We start from the raw sequence: 26,036 nt of genomic DNA on the forward strand, positions 1-26,036 counted from the left end.
ACTGACCATGACTTTGAGCCTCTTCTACAATAAAATTCAATCTTGATCATAAAAATACCTAAATGTGATTGCAGGACACTTTTCATAACGTCAGAACTAGAAGGGCACTCAGAGAGCACAGCCCTCTCCCAGGGTCATATGTCTTGTCTCGCAATGTTAATGACAGTGTAATATAATTTGTTTATCTATCATGTGATTCAGATCTGCTCCACAATTTGATGGCTTTTTTTCTTGGCCCATGCTACGCCCTTCCACCAAATTTTGTGAAAATAAGGCCAGTAGTTTTTCCAAATCCTGCTGACAAACATACCAAAGCAGTGTATTGATACTTTATTGATATCGTGATAAAAGACGAGATATCCTCTTTGATTTTGGATATCATGACTGCTGTCTTTTCCTGGTTCATAATAAAATGATCACCAGACTGTTCTGTTTTAATTATTTGATTTTGCCCACTTAGTCATTATATCCACATTACTGATGATTATTTATCAAAAATCTCATTGTATAAATATGAGGGCTTAACCTAACTCAGCTGCCAGTGAGCCAGATCTGGCTGTTCAATACAAATATTCCACTATTCATTCCTTTATTTCTCCACATAGAGTTTGAGTGTTTGAAAGGGGTTCAGCTGGACGTTCAGTGTAACAGTAACAGACGTGATATAGTAAACAAGCTAACTGCGCTAACGAGATATCAAACAGAAGTTAGATGACTGTATCGTATTAAGTTAATTCATCACTTCTAAGCAGAAGGCAGAAGATAACGTTATCTCAGAGCCCTATGGTGCAAAGCCTCTCCTCCCACAGCAGCTGCCTAAGTACTCCGTAGCAGCCTGTATCGAAGAGCAGAGTGGAAGTGAAGCGAAATGTCCCCAGAAGTAGCCTACACTGTACACTGACTGGAAAAAAAGAAAACTAACAAAGAAACAAAAAACGATTGCTCAACTTGAAGCAATCTCAGTCGACTGAGGGGTCTCTGACTGATGATTCAAATCTCTGACTTTCAGGGGCAGCCCTAATAAACGTTTTGTGAAAGCACCAATAGTCAACCCTAAAATATTCTTGCAATATTGATATTGAGGTATTTTGTCAATAACATTGTGATATTTGACTTTCTCCATATTGCCCAGCCCTGATTTAGACCAGATCTTGTGCACTGTCTGCCATGTTGAACCTTCCAAGTAACCACAAAATTTCGGTCACCACCCTTAAGTTGCAAAAAAACAACGACCCATGTATTTACCTGTGTAGTATTTCAGTATAATGGATGAAATGCAGCCTGAGCCTGTGTCAAATGTGTGTGAAAATCACTTTACAGAGGAAGCAAGGTTTACCACTTAAGTCTTAAGTCATCCGAGACACATATAATTGTCTGTTTGACAGACCAACCACATTTTTTCAACATTCTGTTTGTCAAGCTAGTTGTAACATCGTCACTGGTTTAGGCCAGTTTTTTGCCTGAACCTGTGAGACAGAAGTTATCTTTTTGGCAACATGACATGCAATTGTGCAAAACAATTACAAAACATTAGTCAGTTACTTCACTTCCTTATGCGACTTATAGCGGCAGGAAGTGCTCCTCTGCAATACACACTCACAGGGCTAATGCAAACTCCCAACGGTCATGCCAAAAAATTTGAATGTTCACAACACAGCAACATCATAACGTGCACAAAGCAAAGCTCTACCCTGTAATTTCATACATGGTAAATGTAAAGTAATTTGCATTGCCTCTTTGTTTGAAAGAGGCAACGATCAAATGTCAGCATTTCCCAACACGACATCATGTGTTGCTTACTAGAGTGTCATCACAAGTGGCAAACACAGAAACCCACTGTCCGTAATCCAAGTCATAAAAACATCTTAACTTATTTTATGTTCACATTTATAATTAATCAGAAAAGAAAAGTGAGCAGGACTATCAGCGCAGTAATGTAGGTGGGGCTGGAGACAGTTAAACTGTTTATATTAATGAACATTTCCTCCTTATCCTCTTTTTCTTCACTAGTATTGTTTCTGACCGTAACAACAAGAAGATGCCACTGGGTGACGACTGCCATGCCTGGAAAAAGAAGACCACAGATGTGAAGGATCAGTATGACTTCAAAGAGATCCTGGGAACGTAAGTGTGTCAGTGCCAGCGGCAAAAATACTTGTGTTTCAGCTGTGCATGATCGCTTTTTCACACTTTAGGGAACATTACCACCATTTGAATAAAGGGTGTGGGGTTTTGCATTTTTAATAATGCATTTAATGTGTATCTGTTCGCCGCTCTTTCAGATGGACAAATACAGATGCATTTGTTTTGTTTCTGATCATGATACTTTTGTATGGATTGAACCTTATAAATTATCATGCAAGGCAAGTAAATATTGCCATGTTGTTACTAATTAGACCCTGTTTGATAAGGACTGACAGGCCAACAGTTTATTACAGTGCATCTAGCCTCGTGACAAGGTTTTGCTGCATTTTATAAATGTGTCTCTGCTCAGTGGATATTTATGCTGGGCTGCTTCAGACAGTGTTCCTATACAAACAGCTTGATGCTTAATCGGACAAAACAGGCTGTAATGGGAACCTGATGTGGTGCAAGCAGCACACATATGGTAACCGTGTCAGTGCAAAGCCAGCGGGAGCAGCAATGCCGTTTTTTCTCAGGTTGTTTTTGCATCTTTACCAGTTTGGGGATTTCATGACCCCTAATGAATCTGTTTTTGCCAAGGTAGGTGGTGTGGCACAGATGAGTTTGTATAATGTAGATCAGGTGGTCGTGAATCGCAATTTTATACTGAACTTGTTTTGGTATGAAATTGCACCTGCATTGTTGGCTGCTCTGACCATCTCTAATTGTGTCATGTTAACACTATCAGCTATTTTTGTGCTTTAGTTGAAACACACAGACTTCTACAAAATGGTGTAAACCTCTCTAACATTTAAAAACACATTACAATACAATATTTCAGGCAGTTAAGTCAGTCTCTCCATGCTGCAATACAATAGCACTACAATACACCTTTGAGCAGCATATGATGTTCCATTTTGTTGACACTGTGTCATTAGGACCCTGTTGATTTACTGCACCTCTCTGACACAGGGTCAGCAAACCAGCCACAAAGCGTTACATTGAGAGGCTGATATTCTGCTCTCTGCATGTAAATAATTTTAGACAGAACATAAGAACCACCTCTTAAGGAAATGCAGGTCACAGTGGAACAGCACCACTGAATAAACAGCCTCATAAATTAACACGGGGTTGAGTCAACACCTCTGACACAGTGTTGACAAAAACTGAACTTGATACACTTTAAGTTATTGCTGGGCTGTTGTATTAGATTACATTAGATTGTATAGGTGTTCTGAATAAAGATTTAACTCTCAATTTGTCAAATGATTTTAAAAAGGCACAGTACAGCTAGACCTAACTTATCAACAATCATTTATAAAGCTAGAGCTGCCAACAAAGCTGAACACAGTCCAACTTAACTACATGGAAAAAAATATAGACCATTATTGACAGTAATGAGTTTTACTTGACATCAGTTCCAACCTTGGATTCTAGCTTCTCTATTTTTCACTGTGTGTTTATGTCTGCATAGCTGGTGAGTGTGAGATATTTTGGGAGGGGGAGGGGCTGTTTTTTTACTGTCAGGCATGAGTTTTATTTTTGTTTTTAGGACAAGGTTTTTTGCTGTGGCAGTTTTAATGTACACCTGTGCCTATGTAAAGATAACACTTCATACATTAGGATAACAAAAGCCGTTTTCTCATATGAAAGAAACTCTGGACAGTGTCAGGAGAATCAGGTCTCGACATTGTTTCTCTTTCGAGTGTAGCATACGACAGGAGACTGTATGTGTCAGAAGCATTCTCACCTGCTGGAAATACTCCATGTTATATAGGCTAGAGCATGCAGGAGGCAGGACATGATGCAGATTACACTGCAGTCATATAGCCGGTTCTTAATTTGGTCATAAACAACAGCGTCTCTTCCCATTCCTTGAATTTGTCTGGCAATGTCGGCTTCAGCCCTTACCAAGGGAAGTTCTTGAATCTCGTCATCTTTCTGCTACTTGCTTTCATTGCCGTCTTCTCATAAATTACCCATCTTCTTCTTCTTCGCATGTTTTCTGTTGGTTTTGCTTCATGAACATGCCTACTTGCTTGCTATGAATTCTCTGGTCAATGACCTGCTCTAGTCACAGTCGGCTCATTTGGACATGACACAGACTTTGTGCTAGGGAACTAGCAGGATAATGTGCACTTAATGCCCGATCCAACTGATTCAGACATTTGCATTGTCACATATAGGTCCTCCTGGTAATGTCTAGATAATTTCAGGTTTGCAGTGCATGTGTGAAAGGAGCTATACATGGTAGATGTACCTGCACTTGTACAGCACTTTTCTAGTCTTCCAACCACTCAAAGAGCTGTTTTACACTTTCACCCATTCACACACACATTCACATACTGGTGGCCAAGGCTACCATACATGATGCCACCTGCTACTCAGAAACCATTCACTGCACACACACACACACACACACACACACACACACACACAGAAGGAGTCCAGGGCTTGAACTGCTGACTGGAGGAGCCGGGGATCTAGCAGTTGACTTTCCAATTAGTGTTCAACCCACTCTATCTTTCAAGCTACAGCCACCCCATTCAGTCCCACATATAAACTGGGATCAGTCCTACTGCAGGCCCACGTTTTGACAAGGTTTTTGTATGAAAGTTTGTTTTTCTTTGTGTTTTAGACTTGGAAAGGGATCAATCCATTTTTATGTTGTGGTTGTTATTTTGATCAGTTTTTTGTTTTAAACTTGATATTGATATATTATGTTTTTATCCCTATTTTGGTATTTTCAATTGACCTGAAAATGAAAAAAAAGGTTGACAGTGCCTTAGCGTATGACAGTCCTGTTGGAAGCCATTGGGACAAGGGAATTATTTTGAGGAGTATTGTCGGGGTATTTTGCCATGAATTATATTCGCTGTGTCTCCGCTGCTCTGCTTTTCTTGGTGCCTTTGAATCTCTCTTAAACCTCTTAACTTTTGAGAGCATTGTGTGTGTGTGTGTGTGTGTGTGTGTGTGTGTGTGTGTGTGTGCGCGCACCCATTTGTCTGAAAATGGTCATGCTTGTTTTTGGGAGTGCATGATGGCATGCCTACTGCTTGTCATTTGTGGAGCCATAACTCATTTGCTGCCTGATCTCTCAGGCCTGACTTATATGGCAGTCTATTCTATATTTATGCAAGTGAGTAGGAGCATAATTCTGTTAGCCATACAGTACACTTGTCCAAATGTAATTTGGCACTCGCAACAATAGAGCATATTCCATCACCAAGACAAGATCATTTCTTTCCTCTTAACCCCTCCTGGGGTTGACTCGGGCCTCCTGTCTAAATGGTCCTGCTATCCATCCCACAGTGAAGCCTCTGCCCAGCCTTCCCAAACTGGTAGAGGCCATTTGGACCCTAGTTTGCTCTCAGAGAACAAATTGCACTGCAGTTAAGTATAACTTTTAATCCTGCTACTCTTTGCTTGTGATCCTTGATCATGGGTGCTGAATGTCACAAGACAGGATGTTTATCCAAGGTGTCTCACTCCGTGCACCTTATACATACACGCACATCCTTGTTAGTCCAGGATTATGTTTTGTGAACACAAGCTGAATCCAAGATGAAACCTAAGATTGTTTTCTAAGTTTGTGAAGCCTTCCTTAGCTTCTTCAGTCACTGATGCACAGAGGGTAGAAAAATAGTGTAAACAGAATCTGAAAAGGACTGACGTAACGTAACAGTTACAAACAACAAAAATCTGTCCTGTCGGTATCACTACTGTAAACATACTAAAGGCAAAATCATACTCAAAAGACAGGCTGAATTATCTATGGGATAATTGGCACAGGCATTGATGAAAAAATGCATTAATTATTTAAGATGTATGGGACTCAAGCTCACTTAAGACAGCATACCCAACACAGATAAACTGCAATAGAAAGAGGATCAGTGGACCTCAGTTCAAAGAACTTAAAGGGAAACTATGTCTATTTTCAAACTTCATACATGCAGTTCCCATAGTCTAAGACAGTCCAAAAATGTTAGTAATCATGAACAACGCTCTCCCAAATCCAAAAACTAGAATGCTAAAACTCAAATTTGTGATGTTACAGGGTATAAAATGTGGACCTGCTCCACAGACAATGAATTGAGAGAGATGTTTATAGATGACACTGAAAGCAGCCAGGGGAAGTTGCGCGTATACGGGGACATTTTTATGTTCCACAATTGAGAACACTACAATAGGATAAAGCTCATTTAGGTGTAATAACAAAGAAAAGAAACATTCTATGGGTAGAGTTGTTCCTGTACCATTATCTGAAATGCCTCTGATGCTGCAAATGCTGGATGGGGGATGCTGGATCCAGCATTTGCTGTTATAAAAGTGCACGCACCGATCCGATATCATGTAATTTATCTATGAACTTTAAAGTAGTTTCAGACCTGGATACAATGGCAGTTTTCTCTAAAACAGTAGCCTTCACAGAAAAATGCGCTGTGCAGCCAGTGGCAACTACTGTCTTACAGCAGTAAAGAATAAAAAAAGTAAAACAAAGTTCTATGGAGCTCATTCTCTGTATTTGTTGTTTTACAAATGGATTAAAATAAGCCATATGACAAAGATTGTAATCATTTCATATCCATACAGGGTTTGTAGTATTTAGCTGTTAATTTTTTTGGAGCAACGGTATTGGATTGGTCCTTGGTATTGACTGATATGCAAGTTTAGGAAATGGAGTCAGTATCAGGATGGAAAATGGTATCAGAACATCTCTATCTGTGGGGCCACAAAATCAAGCTCCCATTCATCATGCTTGGAGCAGTTCCAGACATTATACTTGATGACATCACAAGTGTGAGACATAAGAGTAGCTCATGTTCACAAATACTGATTGAACTTTCCCAGGCCATGGAAATAACATATTGGAGTTCTTAATTTATGTGTAGAACTTCTATAATAGGGATGACTTAAATGTGGAGTGACTGACAGTGCTAGATATGCAACCTAATGTGGCTAGCTTACATAACTGTGTTAGTTACTTCCAAATTAAAGTCTGATTCATGAAATGTTTAGATTATTTAGCAAGCACACTATGCACAGAATGTGGATATTATACTCAGGTAAATATAGCATCATCAAGTCAAATTGAAGTTGTATAAGTGTCTAAGCACAGCTGATGGGTGCATACATGAAACTGTTTGCCATCCTTTCAGCCCTCTCATTGTCATCCCTCCAGTCCTCCACCTGCCCCCAGTTTGGTGCTCAGCTTGTTTATGGAGAGATCACCAGCTCACCGCATCACTCAGCTGTGCGCCACATTCATTTGCCATTGCTGGATTGTTGTCTTGGTAACAACAGCAGACACTTTCCATAATGGACTCAAACAGTCACTATGGAAACAAAGTTTTTGATTTGCTATTAATAATCCTCCAACGGGTGCATATGTGTGCATTGTGCGAGAGATGAACTCGCTCTCTCTTTTACAGGAAAACACAGAAACAGACGTTTCTCTATAAATGTGCTCGTGTTGCTGCACCCTTACTGATATTTTGACCACGAAGAAGATGAACATTAGGAGCTACATCTAAAACATGAGCACATTCAAATCTTTCTGTGACTTATCACTTATTGGCCTCTGCAAACATAGTATAGAATTAGTGATCTTGTTTCTATGATTAGATGTAATTAATATGTTTTTAGCCCATGTTAACAATGACAGGTACATTGGCAGATTTCCTTCAAATGTCTCACTTCAGTGACACAAACAGTAATGATACAGGGTGGTAAAGCAGATACCAGTGGCATGTGCAGGTTTGTACTGTGAATCCCCAAGCTGCTGTTGCCTCTGTTTTTGTAATCAAAACAGATGGGAATTAATAATGCACACACAGGCAACAGCACTGTCACTGCAATCAACTCAAATCCTCTTTTGCTCTCCTTCTTTTCTCATGTCTGTTACTTATGTTAATCTATTCCCCTCTCTCTCTTCCTCTCTCTGTCTTTCTGTTTGTGTTTATGTCTGTCCAGCCCAGCCCAAAACCACATCCCTGCTGTTACAAATCCATCTCTGTTCTGGTTCCCCTTTCTTGTCACCTGCTCTCTGACTGTTTCCTGGTTTTACACTGTGTTTGCTGAAGAACAGGGATCCCAGTGTGCCCTGCCACCCTTTGATTCTCAGCTGAAATTAAAGCTTTCATTATACAGGGAGAGGACACACAGCTAATCACAGGGCCAACCATTGATCCTCTTCAGAGTAATTGTGTAAGATAGTATACACAGTAAGATAGTATACACAGTCAAACATCAATCTACTCATATACTTAAATTGTTGGAAACTATAGGGTGGGTGATTGGAGGAATATATTGTCTATCAGGGATTGGCTGAGAACACTGATTGAAAGGCCTCTTGGGGTTTTTTAGGGTGACATTTTGGGTGATTTTTGTAATTTTATTTTAGATGCTGCTCAGTAGGCAGCAGAGAGAGACAGCGGGGAATCAGGGTTCAACATTAACGGTTGCCCTGAGTAAGTAAACCCTGTGTTGGATTCAGCAAGTGAAAAATAAATGGGATGTCTAATGTAATGTTATCGGAACATAAACTGCGTACTGTATCATTGAAGCAGAGCTTTTCTAGCTGCGTCCGTGAGTCTGTCTCATTACAAAGTGTTGAAAAGAACTACTGAGAAAGATCTGTCATACTGGACACTACAGAGGTCAACTCTGGGATGGACGATGTCATGCATGACAAAACATTGCTAACTTTAGATATGTCTATATACTGCATATGAGAGACATACTTACTTTTGCCTAAAAGTCCTGTAATCCAGCCGTAAACTCCAGCAGTGACTTTTTGGAGACTTAAAATAATCCATGATAATAAATCTAACACTGAGTGTCGTCTGTAATTAACAGTTTTTCTGTGTTGAAAACAGTTGCTATTGTTAGCCATCCCCACTAGCTGTCGACCAAATCAAAGCCTGTGTTTCTGACTGTGTGGCTGTTTTTAACATATTGCTGAACCCTATTGGATACATAAAAAACCTCTGTCACAATAATCTGCTAGCTTTTGGTCACAAAATGAATTAAAACCTTTTTTATACCACGTCATACATACACACACATACACATAAATCCAGACCTTCTTGCTGGGAAAGTTTGGATTCCCTTGGCTTCCCCGGCGCTCCCCTTGGCTGTATTTCAAATATTGACTTATCCTGCAGTCTCCAGCTATGTTGTTCAGTATGTCATCATTCAGACCTGGCTGCTTACAGATTCACAGTCCACGTGTTTGGAAAATTGGTATTGATATTTTCTGTATTTTGCTGTAACTCTATTACATGACAGCAGAAACTATTTTTAGCAGCGCACTGATTCTACTTCAGTTTCCATCTCAAACAACTCTCTACCAGCTCACAGGTCTTTGGCGGATGTAGTCATTATTAATCAGTATTATTTTGAATCTGTATGTCTTGTAATATTGATATAAAATACTGTAGATAGACAATCATGAAGGCTCTTAAATTCAAAACAGCAGCTTCGTGTGTCGTCCCCCCCCCAATGTTCCCACACTCAGCTTCTGGCTTTGAGGGTTTTTCTCTCCTAATGACAAACTGCACAAATGGGCCATGTTGCCTTCTCTGACATTTGAATAAGTGCCGAGAGCAGTGAGGGGAAATTCTCAGCATTTTCAGCCCAGAATACATTGCAAATCACGGAGGGGATGGAGAGATAGGGCATGGGAGGAAGTGGAGGGCAGAGGAGCGTGGTGTAAACAACTAAAATCATTAGTGCTGATGGACTAACCCCCGCCTGCTTCTGTCACTCGTGTCGAACAGCGACCCAGTAGCCCCTGCCCTCGCTGCCGCACGTATGATCAGCTTATTGGCCAGAATTGATTGGGGAAGAGTAATGTGTGTGGATGTGCGGACGAGAGAGAGACAACACTTTGTTCTGGTCATAGTTGTGTGTTTGTTTTTTCCGCACTGTTGTTTGTGTCCTGGAGCGTATGTGTTTCTAATTGATGGTTCATAGTTGTTCTTTATGTCTTTCCTCCCTTGTGTTTTCTTCTTATGACCTTTGCCCCCAGTGTTCCCGTCTCTCTCCCTCTGAATGAACAAGTAGCATCCATTCATAGCACATCTTCTCTTTTTACAGTGAGGAGCCCTCTCGCCCACGGGCTGTTATTTTTGATTTGACACGGCTGTGGATCTCTCATTTAAACCTTTCCTGGGCATTTTATGTGCATCACAACTTCTGAGTGAACCTATCTCTCGTTGCCTCTTTATCCACATTCAGTGGATAAAAGACTACAAACATGAAATACCCATGGTTTTAGCACTGTATATTTTCATTAGACAAGTATGCTCAAGACATATTAGACTAGGTGTTTTCTTTTTGTTACTTTAAATGTTTCAAATCTCGTGCCCAGAATCCACACAGATTGTTTTCAGGGCTGGGACACAATCTGTTAGTCAAGAGAGGAACCTTTTGCTCCACTTGTGCCCTCACATTCGTGCCTCTCGGCTACATTACACGGGTTTTAACGTTGATTTGCCACTCAGGCTGAGGGCTCTCTGCTTCTGAGTGGAAGGGTTCAATAACTCGACGCTCATTGGGGTGTGTGTGTGTTTGTGCGTGCACTGGTGCTTACAGAGACATTTGTGAAAGACTATAAATTGTGTGACAAGAGCTGAGGCTTTGGCTCTGCCATAATGTCAAATGCACTTGAATTATATTATGAGATAAAAAAACAATGCAGACTCTGTATGTAACTGACAAAGGCTTACTCTCATTTTAGACCTGACTATGTTGGAACACTCAGAATATTTCCTTAGTACAGAGAGGTGTCTGAGACTGTATGTCTATGAAGCTTACGTGCTTGGGATTCATGAAATGCTCTACAGCCAGGTGATAGATGGTACCATTAATAAACTGAGGTGCAAGACACAATAGCATATGCAATGAGTCACATACTGTAACTTAAATATTTGAAGGAAAAAAAGCCATCATTTGATAGGGTTGGGAACCACTGAATCTGAATGTTCTCATATTACGTCATGTACTTTATTAATTCCTGTGTGTGCACTGCAGAAGTTGAGTACAAGTTAGGGTGCCTTCAACTCAAAAGTAGAGCGCATTAAAGCTTGGGTAGGCAGTTTTATTTTGGCATCATGGGGCTAAAGTCCTCTTTGAGCACATTGTAATTCAGGTGGTCTGAGAGAAAACAGGACTTCTGCACCTCCACTTGGCTTTAGAAAATGTAGCCTGTAACGGGAGACTTTGGCCAATCTCTGGTCATTTCAGAGAGAACGCATTCCTATTGGCTGGTCCACACATGCAGATGTGCGTGTCCCTTCAGATAATGTAAGCCTGATTTAATGGCAGATAATCTTTTAGATAAAAATTGCTATACCAGCATTGGCAACAACTGACTACACTATAAAGCAATATAGAGTCAAAACGTCAGCGTCTTTTTTCAGTTGTTCCGAATGAGGAATGAGCACATGCCGCCACCAAGAGAAAAAGTGCCACACCCAGCGCTTTTTTCATTGTGCTCCAGCTTTTTGTGCAGCCGCTCCGAGCACTTTGAGTTGAAAGTCTGAACTTTTCAGAAAGGTGCTGGGGATGTCACGACTGCTCCTTTAGCTAGGCTAAGACAGGCAGAAAATCCCATTTGTGTTAGCAAATCGGGTGGCTGACACTAGATGTTGTTGGTGAGTGTTGTGCTTTTATCACTGTGCCGTTGTAAGCTTGTTGTCAACTGGGTAGTCAACCCTCAGCGTTAGCTACCTAGGTAACTTTTGTTTCAAGATATTGTTTTTATAGAAACAAAACTCACACATGGCAAAAAAAAAAAGCACTGGGAGTGCTTTCGGGACAGGGATGAAGCATTCACCAGCGCCCTGCAACTGCCTTTCTGCTTAAGAGAAATGCCATGTGGACACAGGTCATTAAGAGAAATAAATGAAGCAATGTATGGGAAATACTGAGTTAATGTATGAAGAGTGTGCTCGTCTGAAGGGAGGGGACAGAGAGGGGAGAGCTGTTGGACAAGGGTGCATTTCCAGAGGCAAAAGACAAACTTGTAAATTTTTGTATGCAAGAACATTTCCTTTTTGTTTGAAAATGTGCTTAATACGAATGTGCTCAAGGTTATACAGTGTGAACCTTGTCCATCCAGAACTAAGTCACATTTAAACAGAAACAGCTGAATCCCCTTCTTTCTTTTTTTTTGGGAGGATGGGGAACATGGTGGGAGGTTTGTGGGGTGGTAAAGAGATACAGTGGCAGGATTTGGGAATATAGCCGAAAAGGTGAGGTGGCAGTCTTGGGCTATGGAAGTTTATTTGAGCATAGATGTTGTTTTTGTTTTATTTATTCATTTAATTATTGTTATTCTATTTTGTATATTTTATCTCTGAGAAAGTTAAGGTCGTCCACAAAGCAAAATGTACACTGTGAGGTGCATCGTTTTGAATAAATCCATATACAAATACAGGGCTCAGTATCAGTAATCGATGCCTTTAAGGTATTCACCAAAAAAACCCCTCAGCATTTATTTACATTTGCACCCAGATTTAGAAAAAGGTGACTATTTGAATAGTTTTGCTCACAGCCAATCACCGCAAGTGTTCTTTGATTTAATGCAGCTTGTGATTGGCCCACAACTGTAGCAGCTACAACCCACACAGTCTATGGTGTGGTGAAGTGAAGCACATTGTGTTTGACAGAGTTGGCAGTTCAGTGAAGATGCCATTAAAACATTCTTGCTATACTAAAGTATGGCTGTTCTCCACACCTGGCGTATGGTGGCATTTTACACAGATGAATGAATTCATTCAGATGTTGGGGACTGAATAAGGTAGAAAAAAGGTATCAGATGAAGAACTTTGTTGGTATCACCTCAAGTGTACTAGTATTGGCACATTTTTTAGATGATTCGTAGCCATATCCTAATAACAGTATTACTGTATTGCAGCTATTGCCTGATATCAATAAGATGTACCAGACTTTTACGTTGCATCCCTTTTGTTAAACTGAATTTGCTTCATTGCTGTGATGTCTATCTTTCTGATTTCCAGATAGTGAGCAGGCAAAGCAGCATGTAACCAACTGTCACCATACTTTTAATATCAACATGCAATTGAAACATTTATTTGAGGTGTAGAGACAGCGAGAGCTCAGAAATGGGGTTTGAGGGAATTTTAGCCCAGACCGACTTTCTGTGTACTATTTTTGTTGCTTCTTCATTATTCAGTGTTTGTGTGCTGAGTCAGAATCAAATGAATTCGAAATGATGATTAACAAAGTGGTTCCGACAAAAGGAAACAGCCACCTTTATAGAGCAGATGAGTCTCGCAGCATGAGAGCTGTCCCACTTCATCTATTTTTCATCTCTGTCTCCCTCTGTGCCTCTCTTTTTCTGTCTCTATCGTAAGTCTCCTCTCTCCCCATAATTTATATTATATATATTTCATATTTATTCCATTGCGCTCCTGTGATATCTTTTGTTACAATTTGTACTCGCCTTTATCGTCCGTTGATCATGCCTTTGTTTCTCTAAAAGCATGTCTCACAGCACTTTTCCAGAAAAGAATTACTTTTCCTTGCTTAGCTTTTCTTTTGTGATACGGTTTGATTGTGTCTAAGCTGTAGAATGAGATCAAGCTAAGACCTTCCTTCATTAAAGGGGATGAGGCACACACAGTGCCCGGCTCCTGTACTGGACCTCAAAGCACATGCAGGACAACACGTTACCATGTCCGCCCTTGTAATTCTGTCTCAGCCACTGATAAGACCATACGGAGTTATGAGTAAGGCTTTTGGCACGCTGCTGCGCCTCTTTCTTGTCACCTGTCTTCTCATCTCTCTCTGCATCTTTACTGTTTCAGTGCTCACACATTGTGTGTGTTCAAAAAGTGTGCAGATAGTCACCTGTAGGCAAAGTTGTTATGCATAGTAAGATACATTACAGATAGGCTAAAAACAAGTCAGCTAAGAGACTAAGCCATATTCACTCAGACACCCCAGCTTTCAGAGCAACGACAGTTTAACCTTTCTTTTAAAAAATGACAACTTGGAATAATTTCCAACCTGATCCTGAAAATCCATCCCTGCTTATAGCACCCTCAGCCCTTCAGCCCTGCCCTGACCTAATTCGAACAGAAGCCTGCGTCTCAGCACAGCACAGCTCAGCATGGCATAGCCTGCAGTTCCTGGAATACACACACACACACACACACACACACACACACACACACACACACACACACACACACCACACACACATATATGCCCACTGTCTGGCCCACTTATGCATCTCCATCTGCTCACAGCATTATATCCCCCCTAACAATTTTAAGTACACTTGCAGGCTTGTCATGTACATCTTCCCACAGTCTTTCACAATTGTTATAATCCCTTATTGCCCATATTCCCCACATTACGAGCTGTCCACATATCAGCAGACTGGCTTCAGAAGACTTTTCCCTGCGTTTTATCTCTAGTCCAGAAATCCTCAGGGAGGAAGTTCTTTGCTTTGCAGCTTAATTACAATCCACTATACGATTTGGATAGGGATATTGTTTTTTCATGTGTGTTTCAAAGCAATTCCTTCCAGTAAATGGACTCGAAACAGTGGAAACTTGGATCTGTTCTGCTCTTACATGGAGAATAAAGCACTTGAATTTGCATTAATTGAGTTTAGGCCACTAATCGACTAATGTGTCAGTAAACTTAAAGAGCAACTTAATCCTTCCATTTGAGGCATGTTTCTGGCCACCTGACATATTTTAAGTCGACATTTGCTCTGCTTTTAGCTCCACTTTAGCCTCCTGAGCAAATTATTTGTGTTTAGCTCGCTAGATGTTTGACATTCTTTAGCAGCTACTTGCTAAATTGGCCTGTCTTTGGTGTGAGGCAGATAGTTTACAGTGGGTTTATGGGAGCTATTTTTTGCTGGAAAAAGTGACTTACTGCTGCTGGAAGCTGTGTTGTTGAGAGGTTTGAGACTGAACTAATAAATGCACAGACCATAGAACTAAAAACAATCAGCAAAACTTGCCTAAGAATCTGTGTATGAGTGTCTTTCTCCTTAAAAAACAGTTCCTAATAAAACAGTTAACCACACATACTGTGACCCATCATGAGCGATTGGGGCACTTCGAATGTAATTTTGCAATGTGTAAGATCCAGCCACCTGATGTACATCACACACCGGCTATTAACAAAGTCAAAACATTGCTATGTAAAGCTAAATTTACTCAGTTGTTTACTCAGTATATTTTTATATTTCTTAATATGGTCATGACATTTCCTCTTGGTGAGTCATAGTGTGGAGTGCACCGAGGCCAAAAGACACAGTTACTGGCAGTGAGTCAAACATACCAGCGCCATGGCAACACTCATATTAAGGGATTATTAAGATGAGAGTGAGCAAAACATGATGATACCAGCAGATTATATTTGTTATCAGTTCAAAGTAGACTAAATATATCCCTTTTTTATTACAACTGCGATTTTTGGATAATCATCCTGACACATTTTTAGTTCAATACACAATCAAAGCATAGGAATATTTCTTATCACACATCTGTGACTTAATTCAGAGTAAAACACAGGATTGACAATTTATGGCCCACCAGGTACAGTTGAGTGCCATATTTGTCCAAACAAATAAAAAGAAATTAAAACATACACCCCAAACCACAGGATATATAATAAGTATTACATTAAATAATAAATGATTAAAGTGACTCAGTAGATAACTGTTTGGTTACATTACTTTAAAGGGACATTTCACCTCAAAATCAAAGATACATATTTTCCCTCTTACCTGTAGTGCTGTTTATTTGTCTAGTTTGTTTTGGTGTGAGTTGCCAAGTGTTGGAGATATTGACTAAAGAGATGTCTGCCTTCTCTCCAGTATAATGGAACTAGATGGCACTCGACTTCTGGTGCTCAAAGAGACAAAAAAAAATACATTTGAAAAATTCAACAGCAATGTCTCTTTCCAGAAATAATGGCCTGGTTACACAAGATAATTCACAGATCTTGTTGTGAGCAGTTTCATGTTGTACCTATTTTCTTTCTGCCAAGCTACACCCCCCAATCATATCACCACACAGAAGGAATCATCTACTCATGGACGAGAGGCTTGTGCTCCTGGCAGTATGGAGTGAACATTAATGGCTTCCTCCTTGGCTGAGCTGTAACGTTAGCAAGCTCAGTGGTGTTAGGTGAGCTAGCAGTAGATTCAACCTTCCATCTGAGCAGTGATAAGGTTAGCAGGTGTAGTTAGGAAAAAACTCCTACATGAAACTGTAAAGTAACTGGGTTGTGATTTCTGGACAGAGACATTGCTGTAAAGTTTTTCAAATATATTTTTGATTTAAACCTTCATTAACTGCTTTTTTTCAGCCACTTGGGGGCAGTATATTAAGCTACAAACACAACATTGACATATTATCATCACATAAAGTTGATGTGCTGAAACACTCCGTGGAGCTCATGTTAACTGCTGAGTCGGGTGATTATTCTCTGTGGGTTTAGGATGAGTTATTTAATCCACTGTTGGTATAAAACAATTTATCTCCCCTCAATATTTTTGGGAAATATATCTCGAATTTAAATGGCTGTATGTTGCAGTTGAGCATTAAATCTAGCTCATATTGCTAGCTTACATGACATTGTTAAGCACTGTGTTAATTCTCAGATAAGGAGAGCGTCTGTGGTTTGCAGATCTTTGTGTTTGGAGGACCCACAGAGCAAAGATGGTCTTTTTATGTATCAGGGCCAATATCACAGTTGGGTATCTTTCAGCTCTGATTGGACCAGATGGTCCTCCCCTATGTCTCTCTGACCTTTCCACAGTTACCATTTTGTCATCTGCTTACATACCTTCTTGACCAACTTCTCAGCAGGACAGATGGCACAGTTGGTTGGAGTTTGAGAAATGTGGGATTCACAGGGAAAAAAAATACATGACAGATCATCAGGGAAGCTCTGTATTCTCTAAATGCCACAGCATAGGAGGAAAGCTTCCCTGTTTTATTCATAATGAAAATCAACATTGATATTGAGTTTACTTCCAAACGACATGTGTACTGCACATGTCTGCATTGGCACAGACACCAATGTAACACACCAGATGGTAACAAAGGACCAAAAGTGTTGTCATAAAAAGAAAACAGAACAAGCTCCTGTTAAATCCAAGAACAAGCTACAGCTGTCATGGCAGTAATGACATACAGAGCAGGTCTGGCTTGGATCTGCAATGAGACAATGCAGATTGTGTTTGTATTGTGGTGATTGCATGTAAAAATGTGTCAGTAATAGTTAACAATATGTTGACCGTACTGGTTGTCGTCATTGTAAATCATCAGAGCTGGACTGGTTTTATCTGTGTAGATGTAGCCACGGCCTTTTATACTGGTCTGCTACAGCATGTTTGTACTGATGTAATGTGCCAGTGTGTTTGGTGCATGGGAGTGAGCATAATGCATGCATGATGGCATGTGAGATCCTAATTCTTTGTTTTTTCATTCCTTTGATGCACTAAGCGAGGCATCGTGGGATACACACATGAAAAGGTTGTTTGTAGCGACAGAAATTAAGCAACGCCGAGTCTGTATTTTAAGCAGGCAGCTTACTCGGAGACAGAGAAGAGTAATAAAGAGATGAGTGAATGAACTGTGCTAATATTTGAACTTACTAAGCAGTGAAAACCAAAAGGCTGCCTCTTGTCCACTGTTTGTGCAGGATACAAAGTGTTTGGATACGGAATTTGTGCACAATAGCTCAGTGTCCATCACTAGGATATATGTTATTGATTGTCATGTAAATATTTATTCTGTTTGGGGCTACAGACATTTACATTTTGTTGCTGCCTGCCTATATTTAAGCTATTGTATAACATATTTGCGCAGTGAGCTCCTGAGAACACGCCCTACTGTTTGAATAGTGGCAGTAAGCGTGTCTTTATTGAAGGTTTAACAGCTAATAGCTTTGAAGTGGAACTGTGTGTGTGTGTATGTGTGTGTGTGTGTGTGTGTGTGTGTGTGTGTGTGTGTGTGTGTGTGTATCCTCTTCCTGGACACAGGTCCCATGGTGGTGATAGGAATGTCCTGTTGGGAACAGGAACAGCAAACACAGTTGTTTACCTTATAATCCAGCCAAAACCTTTGCTTAGATTAGGCTCTCAGCAAACTCAGCACAGTACTCAACACCCATCAAATATTCATCACAAAGATGCTCTCCATATTGTTTGGGCCTGCATTGTGGCAGGGTAAAAACTGACTTTTGTATGGGTTGGTTTTTTTTGGGTTTTTTTTCCATTAGATTGTATTTCTTTGCCCTCATCAAGTAAGGTTTGTGTGATGTCTGTCCCACAGCTGGACACAGGCATCTTCTACCATTCTGTCCCTATAGTAGAAATATTGTTGCTTTCCAAATGTATGGGGTCATAATCAGCTGCTTAACATTGGCAGGGTTCCCATGGTCATGGAAAACCTGGAAAAGTCATTGAATCACACTTCACAGGTCTGGAAAAGTCATGGAATTAGTGAAAATCATAGAAAGTTTTGGAATAGTCATGGAATTTTGTCATAACCTTCCACGTAATGTAACCTAACAGCAAATTTATCTCCTGAACATGTCAACATAACATAGCTCTAATATGCATCGATGTGTGACAATGTTTTGGTGGGTCCATGTCATTGGTCCGACAGCCCATTGGTCTGACATCCTGTTAGTCCGACGGTCCACGGTGCTGAACGGCTCCCAGCGGGCATATTTCTACCTTTATGGTGCGCCGCGACCAGCTCTGGGTCAGCTGGGAAAGGCTTGCGGCGAAGCAGGTTCACAGCTTATGTTTGCCACTTTCTTTTTCATTTTAACCCACACCATGATCTTTTCCTAACACTAATCCTAACGCAAACAAAGTGGTTTTTCTGCCTAAACCTAACCAGACCTTAACCACAGGGCATCATGATGATTTCGGAACGGACTTTGGAACAATGGGTTTAATATGGTCGGAACAATGGGATGTCGGACCAATGGGCAGTTCCCCGTTTTGGTTACCATCACGTACATCTTTTCATCTTCTCTCCATGTTACGTCTCTCACTTCGTGTTTACCAGCTTGCTAAAATTACGTTTGAATAGAGTTTGAATCTGACATGTTTAAAAAAATGCTGGGAAAAAGAAGTGTGGCAAAAAAAGTTCTGAAATTATGTCAGTGAAAATGTGTGAGAACCCTGTTCGATCAGCACCGTCTGCAATCCCAACCTTCCACTCAGGTGTGGGGGTAGTTCCCCTCAGGAGATATTTTTAGAAACTTAACAGCTAAAATGACAGTATAGAGCACTTTGAAACTATATCTTAAATCAGAGATTCTGAAGGTTTTGTTGACTGAATGTCATTTTGGGGGGCCAGCATATGATTGAGGATAGCACAAAACTATAGCAGTCAACAGCGATATAGCCTATGCAGCACTCAAATTACATTCTAGTTGTCTGCTTTTTAGTACATTTGAAAGTAATGAAATAGAGAGACAGTACAGTGTTTGACGTTAGTGTTGGACCACTGTGAAAATTTTCAAAATTCTTTGGTATTAAGCCAAACACAGGATAGGACCAGTATACCAAATTTTACCAGGTGTCCCACTTGACTCAGCAGCCGCTCCTGAGCAGAGCATAGTGACACCATGTTCCCACGGAAAACTAGCATCTGACTATTGTGCAGTGCATAACATCAGAGCTCTGTGTCCACACTGAATACATTAAATATGCACTTCATTACGTTGTGTAAACAGACCATGTGAATATCAGCTGTGTGCTACAGGTCAGACTGGAACTGGTTAAAAGATGGGTGAGTTCTTGCTATCTTGTTTTTTTTTCTTAAAGCAGAAAACACACATTTTATATTTTGACCTTAACTTTACATTGTAGCCAACAGCAATTAGCCTAGCTTGTTATTAGCATGGTCATTTACGTTAGCAGAAACTTTTGGCTCTTCAGCTATCTTCCTCCAGTCAGCTACCCCCCTGTTTAGGTTTTGTGGTGAAAGAAGCAGGTATCATGTAGATAATTCCTCATTTCAACTTTGTGAATCGACTGTTCTTCATCCATTGCGACGCTTAAAGCAAGTGACAGGAATAAATCGAAACATGGCGTCCAAAGTTCAGCTCAAAACGGTGCTTGCAGCCAGCTGGGACAACTATTTTGTCGGCTTCAGATCTAATTATATTTTGATATTGGGGCAGTTTTAGTTTTCTTGAAAAACAAATTTTGCCATGTCTCCTCTTGTTACGCCAAAAAAACGTGTTATTTGTTACTAATGTTACATGAGTTGGATTTAGATTTAGGCTACTTTTTAATTTGCCAAAACGTATCAAAATGACAAATTCTGGTTCAGCCAGTTTGCATAAAATCCAACCAGTTTAATCTCATACACCGGACCAGACCAGCAAAACCAGTATTTTTTCCCTACGTAAACTTTTCATCAGTGTCCTTGTTGCAACACCTAAGCGTTTCTATCAAACATAAAAACTGTGCATGATTTTATTCTCCGCCTGCTCATCTCCATTCTCTTCATCAGTGCTAATGAAAATCTTTCTAATCTCAGCATTTTTCACCTGGATGACACAACAGTGAGTTGTTACTGTAAGCAAGTGGCACTGGCAGTAGAACTGAGCAGACCACTGCCAGCCAGTAGCTTAATATAAATATTGCTGTCATGCCCAGAATAAACATCACCATGTGCAAAAAGGTCTTGTTTCATGGAATGTGCTGCATAGTTCACAACATGCAGAATTCACCTGTTTTAAATGACATGTTAGAGATCATTGCCCACTACAATGACAATGTTACTGTGCAGTTCACTGACATTCAGAAAGAAGGAAGTCTTCTCTGGGACTACATGTAAACAGTGCCCAGTGCCATTTGATGACAAGAAGTCAGAGGTGAAAGACTGTTGTTTCTGAAAAACAGGCTTCTCTGCAGTCCAGCTGAACTATGTTTGTTGTTTCACGTAATTTGGGGAATAATTTAAAAGGGAAAACATAATGCAGTGTGTGATTACTTCACAAGACAACTATTGTTCCGCTGGACAATGGGACTATCCATAGTCAAAAGACACATTAGTGTTCTCAGATTTTCCCAATGTTTGTGTGAACCACTGTTTGACACTTCCCCAGAGCCCCTCGGTGGGAGCATGGAGAATGTCAAGTAAATCCTCCAGATGCTACAGAGGAATTTGCAGCACTGACAGCCTCCTCCACACAGCTGGATTCCTGCCAGAGCTAATGGCCTTTCTGTGACAGTTTTACTTTCTTGTTGAGATGTGACCACAAGGCCTCAATCCCAGGATAATTGTTACTTTGATCAGGAAATGGCTTCAGTGTTCTGTTAGCTTTGAGCCTTTGAGGTTAATAACACCAGAGAAGTTGTATGTAGGTCAAAGTATGTTTCGGAACCAGAGATTAAATGTACATGTTTAATGAGTTCGATACACTGTGATACTGCTTGTTTAACTAGTGCACCTTGCTTCATATCCATAATTATTTTTACATTCTTTCCTATGATATCTTCTCAGTCTTGGGTTTCAGACCCTTTGTGGTATTCCTTGATATGCGGCAGGGATCACAGGACATTTGCAACTTACATATATTGGTGTTTCTTGGCTGTTCAAAAGGCTGCGCTTCTGCATGAAATACACCGTTCTGCAGTACCAGAAAACTTTGAGAATCCTACAGTGATTTAATGCTGCAAAACTGTACAAAATTCAAGTATAGATGTAAGCACTTTAAAAATGGAATCAGCAAACCCACCTTAGTTGTTTGGTCAGGAAACTCTTGTAATAACAGCGGCAACATGATAAACATTTTCAGGTCAGAAAGTACACGCTGCGCTTGGTGCACTTTCAGGAAGTACACACTTATTTTCCTGATTAAGCACCCAGAGGATCTGCCTGAGGAGAAGAGACCATTTTCCAGTTCAGAGCTGAGTGACACAGTTGGAGAACAAATATAGTTTGTGTCCAAGCAGTCAAACACACAGTCAAACTGAGTTATGGGAAAAATAAAATCTTTAAGTCCTCTCCGGTGTTTGGACCAAGAAGAGTTTCTACTTTGTCGGTGATTTTGACAGTGTACTTGTTAGCATGATTTTTCTGGACTGTTGCTTTACTCTGAAGAGGATGTTGCTCAGAGTGGTTGTGGTTTGTGGGTCATGCACTTTCTTTTCTGGTCACAGTGGCATGGAAGCATGCAGTCCTTCCTTGTTTGTAAGCTGATAATGTATCTACAGACCTAGTGACTGGATGATTGTGGTTCCTCTCCCCACACTTACAGGCTATGTGTGGCCAAAGAGATACTGTAAGACAGCTGACACCCTTGCCCATACCGACACCCACACTCACACCCACACACGGTTTTGTTTTAATGACTAATAACGTAACTTCAGGAGATGTTTTTAGATTTAGCAGTTTGCAAATTGCATCAGCCGCTGGTGGTCAATGTTTGATTCTCAACAGTAGGATTGGCTACTGACCTCGGTACTTTTAAGGGTACTGACCAAATTATGTTGGCAGTATTAAATCAATTAGTGCCAAATGTTGGTACCTGAGCGCACATCTGGGTGAAAACGCCAGTTAAAGACTAGAGGCGGAAGTGCTACGAGGCACCCTGAAGCCTGGAAGCTGGCCATGTAACTCTGAATATTGTCTGTCTGCTTCTTAGTGAGCTGAAACTATCACTGCAGCACCGATCTGCTGCTATAGTTTCATCTGGTCTATCTCTTTACTTTCTATATTATTATAGTAGTATCATAGTATCACTGCCAGACCAGCAGACACAGACACAAGCCGACAGACAGAGACAGAAGTTTAGCTCTGTGTGATTAGGAAAGAGCAGAGGAGCAGAATTGCTTTTAGTCTATATGTCACCCCTGCAGCTTGTTCAAAAATGTAATTTTTGTTATTTAAGAAAAAGTTAAGTACTAACAAAAAAGTATTGTTGGATACTGGTACCAATTTAGGTATAGGAATCAGTACCAGTTCAAATGTGAACAGTTGTCAACCTCACCAACAGTGATGCAGGAAATCTGAATGAGTTTTATCATCCCTTCAACCTTCCTGCTGCATTTAGGAGACAGGGTTTGAAGATGCTGATACTGCCGACATTTATTTGCAGCACTGTTAGTATACTGATAAGATAACAGCCTGTTCCGAAACAAACACGCATTTGTTCACCATGAGTTGATGAGGCGTGAATAACTGCTTGGTAGCAAAACATGAGGAAGCGTGGGTAAGTTATGATCTGCAAACTTCCCTGTGAAAATGCAGCCACCATCATCCAGAAATATTGCCTCTTGAGATGAGGTAACCCGTTTCAGTGGTCTGTGTTTGTGTGCGACACGCTGGCTATTGTTTGAGCAGCTGAACAGAGATAAAAACTATTTACCTCCTGCAGTTAGGTACATTTTGTGACAGCCAGAGATGTAACAGGACCTCAGTTGTTTTATAGATGTATCCATATAGTGCAGCACATTCATACCACAAGGTTTAACTGAATTAATACACTCAAAAAGATTTGGCCTTGATGTGGCCAACTCTGCAATCACACAACAGTCTTGAGTTGTCTGGTGAGAGAACGCTTGCAAATCTGAAACGTGATATATGTGTGATCTCTCCCGTCTCTGCGATCCATCCCATATGACATGAACACACCATAAGGTCTGTTTGTAGGATACACAGATGTTTTGCAATGTGGCTAATTACTGGAACGTCTATATATAGCATAGACTGTATATACTGTATATACACTTGTTTGTATGCTGTATATACACCTGAGTGTTCCTTCATTCTGTTTTCCCAGTATACCTTTGGAACATCTATGACCCAAAATGTGTGGAATAAAAATAGAGTTGCCAAATGACAGGAATTAATGATTAATTAGTTAATATATAAATATTTAGCCTCTGTTGGGGCTTTTGGGGGATCCTGCCCTGCCTTTTCTGGCAATTTTTCTTATCAACAAGCTCTATTTTGATGCTTTTTCATGCACCCTGGCACCCTGTTCACATTTAACTTACAAAGAAAAATTTCTGTGTGATCAAATTATTTCAATGGTGAATTAGAAATGGTTGGCAGGCCAACAGGCATCCTATCTTGCCCTTGGGCCGTAAGATGAGTATCACTGCTGTAGACACTATGTTGCCTAATCCTCAAAGAGCTTCATATATGTAATAAAAGAGATGATTCCCACTGTAGAACTTATTAACCATTAAATCATCTGCTTGGAGAAATATGTTTGTCACACAAAAACACAAAACATGAGACAATCAGAAATCAGGTTTCATCAGTTCCCTTTCCTTCCTATACCATATATGTCATAGCAGTTGTACTACTAATAGTACTGGTTGAATGTTCAGTGGAAACATATAATTGTGCGATCGGGTTTCCCCATAGTTATTGCACAGCTTTGGATCTGAGTCAAAAAATCACTGGATCTCGGCCAAAACGTCAGAGGTTGTAAGAAATGTCTCCCTCTATAGTTAAATGGGTTGTGGGAAAATGCTAAAAAAAAAAAAAAAATGCTAGTTTGGGTTCTGTTGCTTTACTTGTTCTTCATTATTGATTTTAGTCGGCAGGGAGAAAAAAATGACATGTAGTAGTTTGTTATTGTAGAAGGAGCCAGGGCTGATGTAGTACCAGTGTATACTTCAGCATGTCACAGCCTCGCAGTAGACTGTTGTGCAATGTTATCTGTACACATATGGAACATACAGTACCTGGTGTTTAGATATAAGCAATAAAATACCTGATAAGTGATAAGTGCTGAAATTGAATAATGAGTTAGCTGCTCTGCTATGTTAATGGTATATAGGCCACTGTTAAACCGAGCTATGGGGAACTTCCTGAATTCATATATACTTCTAAACTGGTTTAAACACACACACACACACACACCAAATATTTCAACCCATTAAATATTTCATACCAAAGTGATGCTATTGCAGTATTATTAATTACCATCAGTAAAGCATGCTGAAAGAAAGAAAGAAAGAAAGAAAGAAAGAAAGAAAGAAGGAAAATAAAAGAAAGAAAGAGAGAGAGAGAGACAGAAGGAGGGAAGAAAGACTGAAAAAGAAATAAATGAGTGAAGGGAGAGAGGTAAGAAAAAAGAGAGTAAGACAGGCAGGAATACGAAAAGAAAAAAAGGGAAAGAAGAAGGGAAAAAAATAAAGAAAAATTAAGGAGGGAAGAAAGAAAAAATAACGAAGGAAGGAAGTAGGGGAGAAAGAAAGAAAGCAGGGAAGAGAAAGACAGAAAGAATAAAATAAAAGAAAATAGGGAAGGAAGAAGGGAAAAGAGAAAGAGAGAGAAAGTAAAGGAAGTAAGGAAGGGAGAACAAAAAATATAAAACAAGTAAAGAAAGAAAGTGGGAAGGAAGGAAGAAAGAAAAAATGAAAAGAGGAAAGAAAGCGAAAAAAGAAAGGAGGGAAGGAAGACAGAAAGAAAGACAGGCAGAAGGAGAGAAAGAGGCCATACTCTACAGTGTGTTCCACAGATTGATCATGTACACAGTGACCATCCAAGTGACTGATGGGTAAAACTTTAAATTTAAAACAGTTTTGGGTCAGTCTCAAAACTTGTCAGCAGAACCTCAGTGTTTGATATTGATGCTTCCAAATCATCCCACCAAGTTGTCCCCTCTCCAAAACTTGACTCAGCAGCAACACTAAAGACTCCAGGAGGAGGCTGAAGTTAAAAATAAACCCAATCTGGCATCAGCACGCCAGAATTTCTACCAGCTATTAGGTGTAAGTCACCGGGTTATCGCACAAGTTTGGCCGATTAAACATCAAAGCAGGAGTTTCCTTTCTTTTCCCCACGATGCTGCTGATGCATGTCAAGAGCTCCGCCTAAACACATGAAGACAAATGGACTGAGGTCTGACAGACTGAC

General features: G+C 40.2%; 1 protein-coding gene across 1 annotated transcript in view; it reads left to right on the forward strand.

Annotated features, from left to right (window-relative positions):
• The window catches only part of camk1b (calcium/calmodulin-dependent protein kinase Ib), a 48,004-nt gene that overhangs the window by 6,982 nt on the left and 14,986 nt on the right, over positions 1-26,036 (forward strand). Inside the window, exon 2 of the mRNA XM_049576407.1 lies at positions 2,011-2,124. Within this exon, the coding sequence (XP_049432364.1) occupies positions 2,039-2,124 (86 nt within the window). The 5' untranslated portion in view covers positions 2,011-2,038. The remainder of the gene's footprint in view (positions 1-2,010; positions 2,125-26,036) is intronic.

Source organism: Epinephelus fuscoguttatus, linkage group LG1 (genome assembly GCF_011397635.1).
Source record: "Epinephelus fuscoguttatus linkage group LG1, E.fuscoguttatus.final_Chr_v1".
NCBI classification, from domain to species: Eukaryota; Metazoa; Chordata; class Actinopteri; order Perciformes; family Serranidae; genus Epinephelus; species Epinephelus fuscoguttatus.